The sequence below is a fragment of the Hoplias malabaricus genome, chromosome 4, assembly GCF_029633855.1.
Source record: "Hoplias malabaricus isolate fHopMal1 chromosome 4, fHopMal1.hap1, whole genome shotgun sequence".
In the NCBI taxonomy this organism is placed as follows: Eukaryota; Metazoa; Chordata; class Actinopteri; order Characiformes; family Erythrinidae; genus Hoplias; species Hoplias malabaricus.
The window spans coordinates 5,852,506-5,869,104 of NC_089803.1; the positions used below are offsets into that span (position 1 = coordinate 5,852,506).

General features: G+C 40.6%; 1 gene segment (V, D, J or C); it reads left to right on the forward strand.

Moving 5' to 3' along the window:
- Window positions 1-10,039: 10,039 nt before the first annotated feature.
- Window positions 10,040-13,803, forward strand: LOC136694861 (Ig kappa chain b5 variant C region-like). The segment is given in 3 exon segments: window positions 10,040-10,057; window positions 11,413-11,482; window positions 13,487-13,803. Coding segments are annotated over 3 exon segments (405 nt in total).
- The last annotated feature ends 2,796 nt before the right edge of the window (window positions 13,804-16,599 follow it).

A 16,599-nucleotide genomic window follows, 5' to 3' on the forward strand; every position in this document is an offset into this window, starting at 1 on the left:
CTTTACTGTATATTTTTGCTTTTTCAAGAGAGGTCAAAGTTCAGCGATGAGTGAAACAGCAGAGCATAGCAGATTAGAATTGGAGAGTGAGAGTTCAGTCTTGTTGAGTTCAGCCTCCCTGTTATATGTGTGCATGAATCCTGAAAGCTTTTTGAAAATGTAACTTCAACACCAAACTAGGAAGAATAATGCTGCAAAAAACAAGAACGCAGAGTCAGGTCTGTTCAAGGGTGCAACAAGAGCTTCCAAGGGATTATGGGCTGTGCCAGAGAGGTGTTTTATGGTGCTGAAGTTACCCTTAGGATAGCTATAGCACCTCCAAGACATGTATGTAGTTTATTTCAAGTTTTACGGTTTTAATGTGATAAATATAGTATAAAGTTGAATTTCATTCATTCATTCATTCATTCATTGTCTGTACCCCTTATCCAGTTCAAGTTGGTGGTGTGACCGAAGCCTACCCCGGCGCAGGGCAGGAACACATCCTAGAGGGTACACCTGTCCTTCACAGGGTGACACACACACACACACACAACACACACACACACATTCACTCACACCTATGGACACTTTTGAGTCACCAATCCACCTACCGATGTGTGTTTTTGGACCGTATGAGGAAACCAACGTGGACACAGGGAGAACACACTCCTCACAGAGCATCACCCAGAGCATGGTTTCAACCCACAACCTCCAGGTCCCTTAACCTGTGTTACTGTGACACTACCTGCTGCACCATTGTGCCGCCATAAATTTATATTTGTAAATATAAGTTAATATAAAAAAGAGGTGAAAATATGAAGCTAAAACAAATGAACTGAATAAGCCAATGGGAACAACACACATTGATCTTTTGACATTAAGTCCATGTCCTTAAATCCAGAGTGCATTTATTTTGTGACTTAGCTTCATGGAATCATTAGAGATTTCATAGAGGACAGTGTTTTACTAAATTAACATCCATGTGTAGACACTCAAACAAAAGGAATAGAGAGTAATGGTAAACCTAATGTTAATCAGACAAATGAAGGTGTAGAATGATTAGAGAGTGACGGTAAACCTGATGTTAATCAGTCTAATGAAGGTGTAGAAGGATTAGAGAGTGACGGTAAACCTGATGTTGATCAGTCTAATGAAAGTGTAGAAGGATTAGAGAGTGACGGTAAACGTGATGTTGATCAGACTAATGAAGGTGTAGAAGGATTAGAGAGTGACGGAAAACCTGATGTTAATCAGTCTAATGAAAGTGTAGAAGGATTAGAGAGTGACGGTGAACCTGATGTTGATCAGTCTAATGAAGGTGTAGAAGGATTAGAGAGTGACGGTAAACCTGATGTTGATCAGTCTAATGAAGGTGTAGAAGGATTAGAGAGTGACTGTAAACCTGATGTTAATCAGTCTAATGAAGGTGTAGAAGGATTAGAGAGTGACGGTAAACCTGATGTTAATCAGTCTAATGAAGGTATAGAAGGATTAGAGAGTGACGGTAAACCTGATGTTAATCAGTCTAATGAAGGTGTAGAAGCATTAGAGAGTGACGGTAAACCTGATGTTAATCAGTCTAATGAAGCTATAGAAGGATTAGAGAGTGACGGTAAACCTGATGTTAATCAGTCTAATGAAGGTGTAGAAGGATTAGAGAGTGACGGTAAACCTGATGTTAATCAGTCTAATGAAGGTGTAGAAGCATTAGAGAGTGACGGTAAACCTGATGTTAATCAGTCTAATGAAGCTATAGAAGGATTAGAGAGTGACGGTAAACCTGATGTTGATCAGTCTAATGAAGGTGTAGAAGGATTAGAGAGTGATGGTAAACCTGATGTTGATCAGTCTAATGAAGGTGTAGAAGGATTAGAGAGTGATGGTAAACCTGATGTTAATCAGTCTAATGAAGGTGTAGAAGGATTAGAGAATGATGGTAAACCTGATGTTGATCAGTCTAATGAAGGTGTAGAAGGATTAGAGAGTGACGGTAAACCTGATGTTGATCAGTCTAATGAAGGTGTAGAAGGATTAGAGAGTGACGATAATCCTGATGTTGATCAGTCTAATGAAGGTGTAGAAGGAATAGAGAGTGACGGTAAACCTGATGTTAATCAGTCTAATGAAAGTGTAGAAGGATTAGAGAGTGACGGTAAACCTGATGTTGATCAGTCTAATGAAGGTGTAGAAGGATTAGAGAATGATGGTAAACCTGATGTTGATCAGTCTAATGAAGGTGTAGAAGGATTAGAGAGTGACGGTAAACCTGATGTTGATCAGTCTAATGAAGGTGTAGAAGGATTAGAGAGTGACGATAATCCTGATGTTGATCAGTCTAATGAAGGTGTAGAAGGATTAGAGAGTGACGGTAAACCTGATGTTAATCAGTCTAATGAAGGTGTAGAAGGATTAGAGAGTGACGGTAAACCTGACGTTAATCAGTCTAATGAATGTGGAGAAGTATTAGAGAGTGACGATAATCCTGACGTTTATCAGTCTAATGAAGGTGTAGAAGGATTAGAGAATGATGGTAAACCTGATGTTGATCAGTCTAATGAAGGTGTAGAAGGATTAGAGAGTGACTGTAAACCTGATGTTAATCAGTCTAATGAAGGTGTAGAAGGATTAGAGAGTGACGGTAAACCTGACGTTAATCAGTCTAATTAATGTGGAGAAGTATTAGAGAGTGACGATAATCCTGACATTTATCAGTCTAATGAAGGTGTAGAAGGATTAGAGAATGATGGTAAACCTGATGTTGATCAGTGTAATGAAGGTGTAGAAGGATTAGAGAGTGACTGTAAACCTGATGTTAATCAGCCTAATGAAGGTGTAGAAGGATTAGAGAGTGACTGTAAACCTGATGTTAATCAGTCTAATGAAGGTGTAGAAGGATTAGAGAATGATGGTAAACCTGATGTTGATCAGTCTAATGAAGGTGTAGAAGGATTAGAGAGTGACGGTAAACCTGATGTTAATCAGTCTAATGAAGGTGTAGAAGGATTAGAGAGTGACTGTAAACCTGATGTTAATCAGTCTAATGAATGTGGAGAAGTATTAGAGAGTGACGATAATCCTGACGTTTATCAGTCTAATGAAGGTGTAGAAGGATTAGAGAATGATGGTAAACCTGATGTTGATCAGTCTAATGAAGGTGTAGAAGGATTAGAGAGTGACGGTAAACCTGATGTTGATCAGTCTAATGAAGGTGTAGAAGGATTAGAGAATGATGGTAAACCTGATGTTGATCAGTCTAATGAAGGTGTAGAAGGATTAGAGAGTGACGGTAAACCTGATGTTGATCAGTCTAATGAAGGTGTAGAAGGATTAGAGAGTGACGATAATCCTGATGTTGATCAGTCTAATGAAGGTGTAGAAGGATTAGAGAGTGACGGTAAACCTGATGTTAATCAGTCTAATGAAGGTGTAGAAGGATTAGAGAGTGACGGTAAACCTGACGTTAATCAGTCTAATGAATGTGGAGAAGTATTAGAGAGTGACGATAATCCTGACGTTTATCAGTCTAATGAAGGTGTAGAAGGATTAGAGAATGATGGTAAACCTGATGTTGATCAGTCTAATGAAGGTGTAGAAGGATTAGAGAGTGACTGTAAACCTGATGTTAATCAGTCTAATGAAGGTGTAGAAGGATTAGAGAGTGACGGTAAACCTGACGTTAATCAGTCTAATTAATGTGGAGAAGTATTAGAGAGTGACGATAATCCTGACATTTATCAGTCTAATGAAGGTGTAGAAGGATTAGAGAATGATGGTAAACCTGATGTTGATCAGTGTAATGAAGGTGTAGAAGGATTAGAGAGTGACTGTAAACCTGATGTTAATCAGCCTAATGAAGGTGTAGAAGGATTAGAGAGTGACTGTAAACCTGATGTTAATCAGTCTAATGAAGGTGTAGAAGGATTAGAGAATGATGGTAAACCTGATGTTGATCAGTCTAATGAAGGTGTAGAAGGATTAGAGAGTGACGGTAAACCTGATGTTAATCAGTCTAATGAAGGTGTAGAAGGATTAGAGAGTGACTGTAAACCTGATGTTAATCAGTCTAATGAATGTGGAGAAGTATTAGAGAGTGACGATAATCCTGACGTTTATCAGTCTAATGAAGGTGTAGAAGGATTAGAGAATGATGGTAAACCTGATGTTGATCAGTCTAATGAAGGTGTAGAAGGATTAGAGAGTGATGGTAAACCTGATGTTAATCAGTCTAATGAAGGTGTAGAAGGATTAGAGAGTGACGGTAAACCTGATGTTAATCAGTCTAATGAAGGTGTAGAAGGATTAGAGAGTGACGGTAAACCTGATGTTAATCAGTCTAATGAAGGTGTAGAAGGATTAGAGAGTGACGGTAAACCTGATGTTAATCAGTCTAATGAAGCTATAGAAGGATTAGAGAGTGACGGTAAACCTGATGTTAATCAGTCTAATGAAGGTGTAGAAGGATTAGAGAGTGACGGTAAACCTGATGTTAATCAGTCTAATGAAGGTGTAGAAGGATTAGAGAGTGACGGTAAACCTGATGTTAATCAGTCTAATGAAGGTGTAGAAGGATTAAAGAGTGACGGTAAACCTGACATTAATCAGTCTAATGAAGGTGTAGAAGGATTAGAGAGTGATGGTTAACCTGACATTAATCAGTCTAATGAAGGTGTAGAAGGATTAGAGAGTGACAGTAAACCTGATGTTAATCAGTCTAATGAAGGTGTAGAAGGATTAGAGAGTGACGGTAAACCTGATGTTAATCAGTCTAATGAAGGTGTAGAAGGATTAGAGAGTGACGATAATCCTGATGTTGATCAGTCTAATGAAGGTGTAGAAGGATTAGAGAGTGACGGTAAACCTGATGTTAATCAGTCTAATGAAGGTGTAGAAGGATTAGAGAGTGACGGTAAACCTGATGTTAATCAGTCTAATGAAGGTGTAGAAGGATTAGAGAGTGACGCTAAACCTGACATTAATCAGTCTAATGAAGGTGTAGAAGGATTAGAGAGTGATGGTTAACCTGACATTAATCAGTCTAATGAAGGTGTAGAAGGATTAGAGAGTGACGGTAAACCTGACGTTAATCAGTCTAATGAATGTGGAGAAGTATTAGAGAGTGACGATAATCCTGATGTTTATCAGTCTAATGAAGGTGTAGAAGGATTAGAGAGTGATGGTAAACCTGATGTTAATCAGTCTAATGAAGGTGTAGAAGGATTAGAGAGTGACAGTAAACCTGATGTTAATCAGTGTAATGAAGGTGTTCTAGAGAGGATTCCATGCACTGACTATTGTTTTGCTGGGGGACTTTATTGGTAATGACTGGGAAAATTGCAGAGGAGAGATTGGGAGGAACGGCCTGCCCGATCTGACCCTGAGTGGTGTGATGTTATTGGTCTTGTTTGCTAGTCATGGTTTGTCCATAACGAACAACATACTCAAACATAAGTCTGCTCATAAGTATACTTGGTACCAGAGCACCTTGGGCCAAAGGTCAATGATTGATTTTGTGGTCGTATTTTCTGATCTGGATCCATATGTTTTTGATACTCGGGAAAAGAGAGGGGCTGAGCTGTCAACTGATCACCATCTGTTGGTGAGTTGGATCCAATGACGGGGAAAGATGCCGGACAGACCTAGTAAGCCCAAATATATGCTGGGAAAAGCTGGCAGTGGACTCTGTCTGGATGGATTTCAACTCTCACCTCAGAGAGAACTTCTCACATGTTCTGGAGAAGGTAGGGAGAATGGAGCCTGAATGGACTCTGTTCCAGACTTTCATTGTGGAAGCAGCCGCATGTAGCTATGTTCATAAGCGTGTCGGTGCCTGTTATGGTGGCAACTCAAGAACCCACTGGTGGACACTGGGGGTGAGGGAAGCTGTCAAGCAGAAGAAGAAGGCTTTTCGGTCTTGGCTGGTTTAGGGAACTTCCGATTCTGCAGATGGGTACCGGCAAGCAAAAAGTGCTGCAGCTGTGGCAGTTGCTGAAGCAAAATCCAGAGCATGGGAGGAGTTTGGAGAGGCCATGGAAGATCACTACCAGGTGGCCTCAAAGAGGTTCTAGAAAACACTCAGCCAGCTCAGGAGGTGGAGAGGGGACACTGTCCAAGCGGTGCTCAGTAATGATGGTGAAACTAAACTTGACTGACAGACATGCCTCCTGTGCAGGAGGTAGGGCCAGAAGTTTCAGATCCCATTTCCTTGGCTGAAGTAACTGAGGTGGTGATGTGATGCAGTGGCAAAGCCCCAGGAGTAGATGAGATTTGCCCAGAGTCACTGAAGGCACTTGATACTGTGGAGCTGTCTTGGATGACATGCCTCTACAATATTGCATGGACCTCGGGAATGGTGCCTTTGGATTGGAAAACAGGGATAGTGGTTCCTGTTTTTAAAAAAAGTGGACCAGAGAAAGTGTGCCAATTATTGTGGCATCACACTTTTCAGCCTCCTTGGGAAAGTCTATGCCAAGGTGCTGGATTGGAGAATCTGTACGATAGTCGAACCTAGAATTTTGGAGGAAGAAGGTGTATGACCCTGTTCCCTGAGTGATTCTGAAGGAGGTGCTTTGTGAGTATTGCATGCCAGGGTCTTACTGTCCTTGTATTCTCAGATTTTGAGTTGTGTTCGCGTCCTCAGCAGTAAGTCAAACTTGTTCAATGTGGGCACTGAACTCTGTCAGGGCTGTGCCTTGTCTCCACTACTGTTCCTGATGTTCATGGACATGGTGGTGAGGCATAGCCTGGGACAGAAAGGCTTCTCATGAGGGGCCCGGGAGGTGGCATCTCTGCTGTTTGCAGACGATGTTGTTCTTCTGGCTTCTTTGCACAGAGGCCTCCAGCATTCACTTGCGTTTGCAGCAGAGTGTGAAGCCGTCAGTATGCAGATAAGCATCTCCAAGTCTGAGTCCAAGGTTATCTCCCAAAAACAGATGGCATGCTCCCTTCAGGTAGGGGGTGAACCTACCCCAAGTGAAGGAGTTTAAGTATCTCGGGTTCTTATTCACGAGTGATGGGAAGAGGGATTGTGAGATTGACCATAGGTTAGGTCCAGCGTCTACAGTAATACGGTCACTGTACCATTTACATTACATTTATGCATTTGGCAGACGCTTTTATCCAAAGCGACTTACAAAAGAGGAGCTAACATTCGAACTACAGCACAAATTATGCAAAATACCTTACATTAAGTGCAGTATGCCAGGAAGTAATAAGTGCATTATTAAGAAAGACATTCAGTGCAAAAGATACTCTCGGAAGAGCTGGGTTTTCAATGATTTCTTGAATGCAGAGAGGGTTTCTGTTGCTCTGATAGTGCTTGGAAGCTCGTTCCACCAGCGTGGTACCAGAGATGAGAATAGCCTCAACTGACCTGTACGGAGGGTTGGTCGTGTTAGTAGGCGCTCCTTTGAGGAACGGAGAGGGCGGGCGCTAACGTATGGTTTTAAGAGTCTATTGAGGTAGATGGGAGCAGAACCAGTGAATACTCTGAAGGCCATCATTAGTGATTTGAATTTGATGCGAGCAGCTAAGGGTAGCCAATGCAGCTCAACTAATAGGGGCGTGACATGTGCTCTTTTTGGTTGGTTGAAGACCAGGCGTGCTGCCGCATTCTGGATGATCTGTAGCGGTCTCACAGCACAGGTCGGAAGACCTGTCAGGAGGGCGTTGCAATAGTCTAGACGGGAGATTACTAACGTCTGAACGAGGAGCTGTGTTGTATGTTGAGTTAGGTATGGCCTAATCTTCCTTATGTTGAATAGGGAGAAGCGGCATGATCGAGCTACAGCGGTAACATGATCTGCGAAGGTCAGCTGTACCGGACCATCATGGTGAAGAGAGAGCTGAGCCATAAAGCAAAGCTCTCAATTTACCGGTCAGTCTCCGTACCCACTCTTACTTATGGTCATGAGCTACGGGTAATGACCGAAAGAACAAGATCATGGATACAAGTGGCCGAAATGAGCTTTCTCCAACAGGTTGCTGGGCATAATCTCCGAGATTGGGTAAGTAGCTCATTGATTAGAGAGGAGCTCGAAATAGAGTCACTGCTCCCTTGCGTTGAGAGGAGTCAGTTGAGGTGGGTGGGGCATCTGATAAAGATTCCACCTGGACGCCTCCCACTGGAGGTATACCAAGTATGTCCAACTGGAAGAAGGCTCAGAAGACTCAGGACACGCTGGAGGGATTACATCTCCAGGCTGGCCTGGAAATGCCTGGGGAAGCCCCTAGGAGGAGCTGGTGGAAGTTGTGGGGGACAGAGACATCTGGGATTTTTTATTCGCCCTGTTGCCAACCCGACACTGAAATGGATAAGCGGAAAAGACGATGATGTCTGGATGCTGACATTTGTCTGAAGAAATAATTTAGTCCTTCAGTAATCCACCATAAATAACTAACAGACAGAATTGTACACCTACCTGCAGATGTGACGTGTTTAGCACTGAACACTCTACTGAGAATCTGAGGTGATCATCTCAAAGTCCATAGTGTGTTATTGTGTGTGGTGTTGAGTGTGTTATTGTGTGGAGGTTTAGTGAGGTGTGTTTTTCTCCTCCATAGAGTATGTTATTGTGTGTATCATCCTCCCCCTCAGCACCTGCAGTAGGGTGCAGCTGCAGCAGTGCAGTCTCTGACTGAGGGAGGTTTTTGTACGAGTCTATTTCACTGTGTGAACACCCAGCTACCACTGACTGTTTGTGCGCTCTGACAGTAATAATCTCCTGCATCTTCAGTCTGGATGTTACTGATGGTCAGAGTGAAGTCAGATCCAGATCCACTGCCACTGAAACGATCTGAAATACCTGACTGTCTAGTGTTAACCCTGTAGATCAGCAGTTTAGGAGCTTCTCCAGGTTTCTGCTGATACCAGGAGATACAAGTACTACAACCTGAAGGTGTTGGGTTGAAATTGCAGCTAATAGAAACTGTTTCTTGGGAAGATCCTGTAGAAACAGTTTTCACTGCAGGAGTCTGTGTCACAGTCACCTGACCACTGGATCCTGGGACAGGACATAAATCAGTATATTTCACATTATACATTATTAGTCTCTTGGTAATTTTCATAATTTTTCATTATGTTTACACTTGAATTTACTATTTGGATTTGACAAGGACAGAATCTATTACATATGAAAACTACCATGAATCATAGGCTCAATGCAAATATTAACCCTATTTACAACATATACATCTTAACAAAATTACTTGTGTGTTACCTCTTGTCCAGAGCGCCAGTGTCCAGATGAATATGGAGACCAAAGTCATGGTTGCTGTGGGTGAAGTTTGTGGGGCAGCAGCTCTCAGTCATGAAGTGTTAAACTCACAGGACTATAAACACTAGCAGAGCACTGAAGCATGGGCTCATGATGCAAAGTGGACCCTCTCTATGGAAATGCCTCCATCAAACACCTCCATAATAAACACATAGAAATGTTTAGATTGTTTAGAAAACAAGGTTTAGTTCAGAGATAGATCTTCATTTAGAAATGTTAGAGTTTTATGAATAAATTTTGAGGGTAAAATGTGTAAACCCCTCACACACAGATTTTACAGTGTTATCACTAACAGTGTGATGAGTGATGTAGGTTTATGGACAATGACTCTTCACTGAAATGTAGCACTGTGTCACACATTCAGTGAAGGAGCAAAACTCAGTCTGAAAATGAAGGGATTTTATTCTGTTTAAACATGAGACTTATTTAATCTTTCTCATCACTTTTACTGAAAAAGACCCACATACAGTAAATTCAGACTAACACTATGTTACAATTGTATTTTAAGAGTTTTAAAGTTAAATATAAATAACAAATACAAACCAGAGTTATTTTTCTAAACTGAATGTGATTCATTGTTTTAGTTTGTAATTCAAATAATGTCACAGTTATATAAAACATAATGTAAATGAACAGACAGGTTTATTACATATAACATTAAAATTAGTGCTTGTGTCACAATAAGAGTCTGGATTTTATAAACATTGATATTCAGTAATAAGCTCCTTTCAAATTCACACTGATTTGTGCTGAGAGAAATATCCCCAGCACTGATTCAGATCATGATGGGCAGCTTGTTTGGGGTCAGTTTGATTCCTCCATATGAAGACATTAACATGTTTTAATTACAGTTTTAAAACCGTTCTGAAACATTAAGAGTTCAGAAAGTTCTCCCACAAATGTGACCACGAATGGACCAGTCACGTCCCAAGACATTCAGTACTGGTCCAGTCTAGCCTGACCTATATTTGTCCATAAAAAGACATTGTCAGACACGGTGGAGGACCATAGAGTCAGACATGTTGGAGAAGTGTTGAGTCGGACAGGTCTGAGAACCCTCAAGTCGGACAAGTTGACTAAATGAAGCTGAACATCTGGTGAAGGTGCTGCTCTGTTCATGTAAATCTGAGTTTCACCTCACTGCTCTCTCTCTCTCTCTCTCTCTCTCTCTCTCTCTCTCTTTACTGTTGTGTGTAAAATGCTGTGTTGAGTTCAGTTGTTTGGAGCTTGATTTCTGTTACTTAGTGCTGATGAGAAGTCTCACAGTGTCATAGTCCTAGTGTTTCGTTTGTTAATTCATTGTTAATTCAAGTCTTTCATGGGTGATGTCACCTTGTTACAGCAGTTATCCAGAACATGTGAAGCCTCAAGAATCCAGGATTAAACTTTAAATGGTTTTGATTGAATATTACAGAATAAACTGAGAAAATGTAGCAGATCAAATTTCTCTCTCTAAAACTGGTTCAAATTGAGTAGAAATAATTAGACTGTGGGTAGGCCTGGAGGTTGTGGGTTCGATTCCCGCTCTGGGTGACTGTCTGTGAGGAGTTGGTGTGTTCTCCCCGTGTCCGCGTGGGTTTCCTCCGGGTGCTCCGGTTTCCTCCCACAGTCCAAAAACACACGTTGGTAGGTGGATTGGCCACTCAAAAGTGTCTGTAGGTTGTGGGTTCGATTCCCGCTCTGGGTGACTGTCTGTGAGGAGTGTGGTGTGTTCTCCCCGTGTCGGCGTGGGTTTCCTCCGGGTGCTCCGGTTTCCTCCCACAGTCCAAAAACACACATTGGTAGGTGGATTGGCCACTCAAAAGTGTCTGTAGGTGTGAGTGTGTGAGTAAATGTGTGTGTGTTGCCCTGTGAAGGACTGGCACCCCCTCCAGGATGTATTCCCGCCTTGCACCCAATGATTCCAGGTAGGCTCTGGACCCACCGCGACCCTGAACTGCATAAGAGTTACAGATAATGAATGAATGAATAATTAGACAGTTCGGAATGAATCTCCTGTTGTTGAACCACTGTTTAGTTTTTAAAAATTCAGTTGAAGAAAAACAGACTGGTTTTATTCTAAGAAAATGTTAAAATAATAGTGCTAAACACACCACAATTTACAACATAATAAAATGAAACAGTCTGCAACTGGATACACCAATCTCTGTCTGTCAAGGTTCCGGTTGACTACGCCAAACCTGTGGCCACCAAGGGCTATCCAATATTTGCTCGTACGGACCACACCTGTAAAGGCTGAATCAGCGAGGTGAACTCAGATGTGTTTGGGAAGGAGTTCAGGGTGGCTTATGAATGTGTATGAAGATGAATACAAGAAAAATGGTTGAGACAGGGTGTAGGTGGGAGACACAATTTGTCAGACACAGACAAGATGCACCTGGACAGATAACGAGGGGGCAGGGTAACAAATGACACAGACGAGGAGGAGGAACAAAGGCCGGACTAGAATAACAACAAACATAGCCATGTGCTAATAGAGCACATGGCCGGAAAAACAGACTTGACGAGACGAGGGCGTGACAATGTGCTATATAAATAAAATATTACTATTATATATATTAGTAATATTATATAAATATATTCTTATTATATATTATTTGATCAAACATTTCTGCTCAGTGTGGAGTCTCATGTTTAAAATCCTAAACTCTAACTGTCTCTGCCTTTCATTTGAGGTTTTCTGCAGCTGCTACTGCGGCTCCATCTGTCTGGATCAGGGCTGAAGGACTTTTGGGTGGAGGAAACACAATGATAACAGTAAGAATCTTTTAAACTATTAATGAATGTTGAACAGTTTCCAACAGCAGCTCTAATTTTTATTGATTTAATTATTTATGAACACTTCTGATGAAAGTGAACATATAATCACCCACACAGAGAGTGGAGCATGTTTTTATTATTGTCATTAATTGGATCTGGTTTTAATATTAGTTGATATGATTGTATCTGTGATTGTAATTGGAATCTGAGATGAAAACATGTTTCTACATGTAGTTTTATACTTTTATATCAAGTGTTTGTCTGTTGTGGAAATACAAAAGAACAAAGTGTGTCCTGGGTTTAGATATTTTAATGTTTATAAAATAATCCTTGTTGAGAATCTGTAGCTTCTACAGTTTGGGAGTGTTTTCCATTATTAATCGCTGCAGAATCCATTAATATTGTGTTCTAGTTCAGAAATAGTGTGTGTAAAGGCTGAAGAGAGCGGTGTGTTTAGAGCAGGAGGTTTTTGTACGGTCAGTAAACGAGTTTGTATCACTGTGGAGGACTTTTGGTGGAGGAACAAAACTGGATGTTGGAAGTAAGTCCACTTTTACTCTTTATTCAAAAGGAATCTTTAATTAAAATGATTCTGGACAACAGTAGAGATGCACTTGATGATCTTCTGAATAAATGATAATCCAAATGTGAATGTATTTAATTAGAACTGCTCTGAAGTGTGGAGAGTGTGGAGCTTTAGGTTTCACCACCAGCTCCTGTTTCTGAACTGGATTTATTTTCTTTAAAATACAAATATTTCCTAAAGGTTTCCTGTGAAGTGTTCAGTGATGACATTTCTTTTTAAAAAGATCAAATGTAAAGCTGGATTGTAGAGTCAGTGTTGGGTGATTAGAGCCGTTCTGTCTCCATCTGGACGCCACAATGTGGAGGTCATTATGAGCAGTGTTTTCTGTTCTAAAGCTTTGAAGACGTAGTACATGGAGACTGCAGCTTGATTTAGTTATTGATTATTTACTGTTTTGGAGGAAATCAAATCATGTTTTAAACTTTCACATCATGGGATGTGTGTAATGTTACAATTATAATGAATTAAATGAAAGAAATAGTTTTAAAAGTATTCTGAATGAAATGTATCTATTAATGTAATTGTAAATATTAGTTCATATTTGAAGCGGTTCAGTTTAAGGTTATAATTAGAGCGTTATTTTAATGCTTCACTGAACTCAGTTCTGCTCTGTTAGAAAAACAGTTATATGCAAATGTTTGGGGACGCCTGGTGAAATCATAATGTTCTGTAGATGTTTGTAAGTGAAAACTCTGTAATATTTAATGAAACTGAAATCCTCCTCTGAATGTAATTGTAAATATGAGTTTATATGTGAAAGTGGTTGAGTTGAAGGTTGTAATTAGAGTGTGATTTTTACTGCATCACTGAAGTCATTTGTGCTGTGTTAGAAATAAGGGAAATGAAACTGTGTGTGTGTGTGTGTGTGTGTGTGTGTGTGTCCTAGCTCCGACCCGCCCCACCCTCACAGTCCTGCCCTCCTCCAGTCTGGGGCAGGGGAAGACCACACTGGTGTGTTTGGCCAACAAGGGCTTCCCCTCAGACTGGAAGCTGAGCTGGAAGGTGGGTGGAAACCCTCTGACCTCTGGGTTTAGTCAGAGTCCTGGGCTTCTGCAGAAGGACACTGGCCTCTACAGCTGGAGCAGCACCCTGACCCTCCAGGAGGACGAGTGGATGAAGAAGACAGTGACCTGTGAGGCCACCAAAGGAGGCCAGACTACTGTCAGTGAAACACTGAAGAGAGATCAGTGCACTGGACAGTGAGGGTCCACACCTGTGTTGGAGCTGATAGAGCTCCTCTTCATCTTCAGTGTGTTCAAACATGTCTCTGATTAATGCTCAGATCTTCACATCAGCTTCTGGAGCAGCTCAGTACAGAGTTACACTCTCTATATATACACTCTTACACTGTTTGTTGATGATTTGTCTTCCTTAAAGTCTAGTCATTAACTTTCTCTTGTAACACAAATGCTTTATTCTTTGGTGAAAATAAACCTTTATCAACACAATGTTTCACTGCTTTCTGACTCTTCATCAAAAATAAAATCAAATCATACTTCATTTATATAGCACTTTCTAAAACTGATTGTTGCAAAGCATCTTTACAGAATTGGTATCAGAGCAGATAGTGATCATGTGCATTCAATCTGACATTACAGGAGTAAGATGGGCTATATTTAGAAAGTCAGGAATTAATGGAAATATAGAGTCCCCAGCTGTACTTTTTTATGAAATATATATATATATTTCAGCCAATTTGTTTGGAAGACTGGTGTTCCCTAAAAATGTATCAGTAATAAAATGTGACACCCCCCCACACCACAACCCAGTGTTACTTTGTTTTCTCAGAGCAACAGTGTGCAACAGTTGTACTACAACACCAAGGATTTCTATATGTTTAATATGTGAAATAATATAGAAACATGCAATATATGCATTAGAATGTTTTATTACAACAAGCTTCATCCAGAATCTGTTAATCACCACAAAATAAAACATATACATCAAAACTGTAACATTGGAACTCTTTCTTTACTGTAGGTATTGTGTGTGTGTGTGTGCGTGTGTGTGTGTGTGTGTGTGTGTTGGAATTAGTTTTTTTGTGGGGCATTGTTTGAGGAAATGTTTTTCTAAATGTTTGAGGAAATTTTAGCTAACTGTGAATTCCTATTCTGTGTGGAACTTCAGGAAACTTTTGGCGTGCCTGTGCATCCTGGTACTTCACATGTCCCCTTCTTGTCTGACACAATCATCTAGTGTACTATGGTGTTCATCACAGCAGGACAGGGGACCTTGAGCTTTTGCTTGCCGTCCCACCTTTCAATCTCAGTGACTGGGTATGGTCCAATATAATCACTAAGCCAGGTCACAGAGCGATTATCATACCACTTCACAACACGTAAATTAGTTTCTCCAACCATGGCAGTGTTCTCTTGAAAAGCCCCTTGTCCTGTTTTCTTCTGTTCTTTATCACTCATCACATTGCTGCCTGGTAATCTGTTGCTACGGACAGTACCAATAGAACAAATCCCTTGTTGAGCGAGGGGGAGTACAAGAGGGACAATGGTAAATCAGTTGTCAAAGAAAAGCTTGTGGTTCTTGTGCTTTAGTACAGGTTTAGCCAGCCGGAGGACAACATTGCCGCTTGCTCCTACTTCTGCTAATTCAAGGGGTTGTACAACTCTCCCTGTATAAATCCCAAAGTTGTGTGGGACACCATCAGAGCTGGCCAAGAGAAGTACCATGTATCCCCATTTCCTTGGTTTTGCTGGCAGGTATTGCTTCAGTCTGTTTCTTCCCTTGAATGTAATCATCTGCTCATCTACAGCCAGCTTCTCACCCATTGGAATCATGTTCAGTTTTGAGGGCAGATGAGTAACTAGTGGGCGGATCTTATTCAGTGGATCAAATATTTCATCTGTTCTATCTTGATTGTTGCAGAAGTGCAGTTTTTTTATGGCCTTGCACCCAATGATTCCAGGTATGCTCTGGACGCACCTTGACCCTGAACTCAATGAGCGGTTACAGATAATGATTGCATGAATGAATGAACATTACAGTACCTAGAAACTGCTCCAGGTCTTTGAGAGTGAGATTCAGGGGCTTGTTGAAATCACATTGCATAGCATATACATTTGACTGCTCTACAATGACTTGCAAAATGTCTTCAGAAAATAAAAATTGCTTTAAGTACGTCAGGTGGGACTGGTTATCATCTGATATTGGAAGGTTGAGATCATTATTTTGCACCCTAGCACATATCCAAACATTCTGCATTGCATATAGCTCTAAAATATAGTCTAATTGCACAATGTTGCCTTGAGGCAACAAATAAAAACATGCAGTTTTAGCATATAAACAAATGATGTATTTAAACAATAAAATGTAGTTTATTAAATATTTATTTACATATAGATATTTTTTGTGAATTTATGTTTATTTAAAACATGAAAAACCAATGCTTTTTCTTACACTTTGCTAGCACTGTGTCCTATGCAGCACTGCTTGCTGAAAGGATTGCTCCACCCTCAGACAGACAATGACACGCACTTCAGCACCCCATGTTAATGGTCACTGACACATCATGTGACATTGGAATTATTTAAATATTTATTTTTATTTAAATACAAGATTTTAGGGACAAAATTGTAGATTGTTGCCTGAGGGCAACACTATGACATAGAGGGTTAAAAAATATTGTCAACAGCCTTTGATCAGAAAATGATACTGATATAAACTGATATCAGGTTAAAAGTTTGCATTCCAATGTTCTGAAATACATTCTAGGATCTTGTATGTCCACCCTTATTCTAAAGTTCTCCTATGAACACTCTGTTTGCTCTGAGCAGTGTTTTTATATTTCTGTGTAATTTGGGCCTTGTGTTACACATTTGCTCCAGTTCTACTGCACTGACGGACTGTCACAGGAACTGCCTTCTTCAAACCTGCAGACTGGGAAGGCCATGGCAAAACTTTCACCTTCTTTTTAAACCATACTTCAAGGGACTTCTCTTTATGGCAGGATCCATCAACACTTCATTTGTAGCTGATTTTAACTGA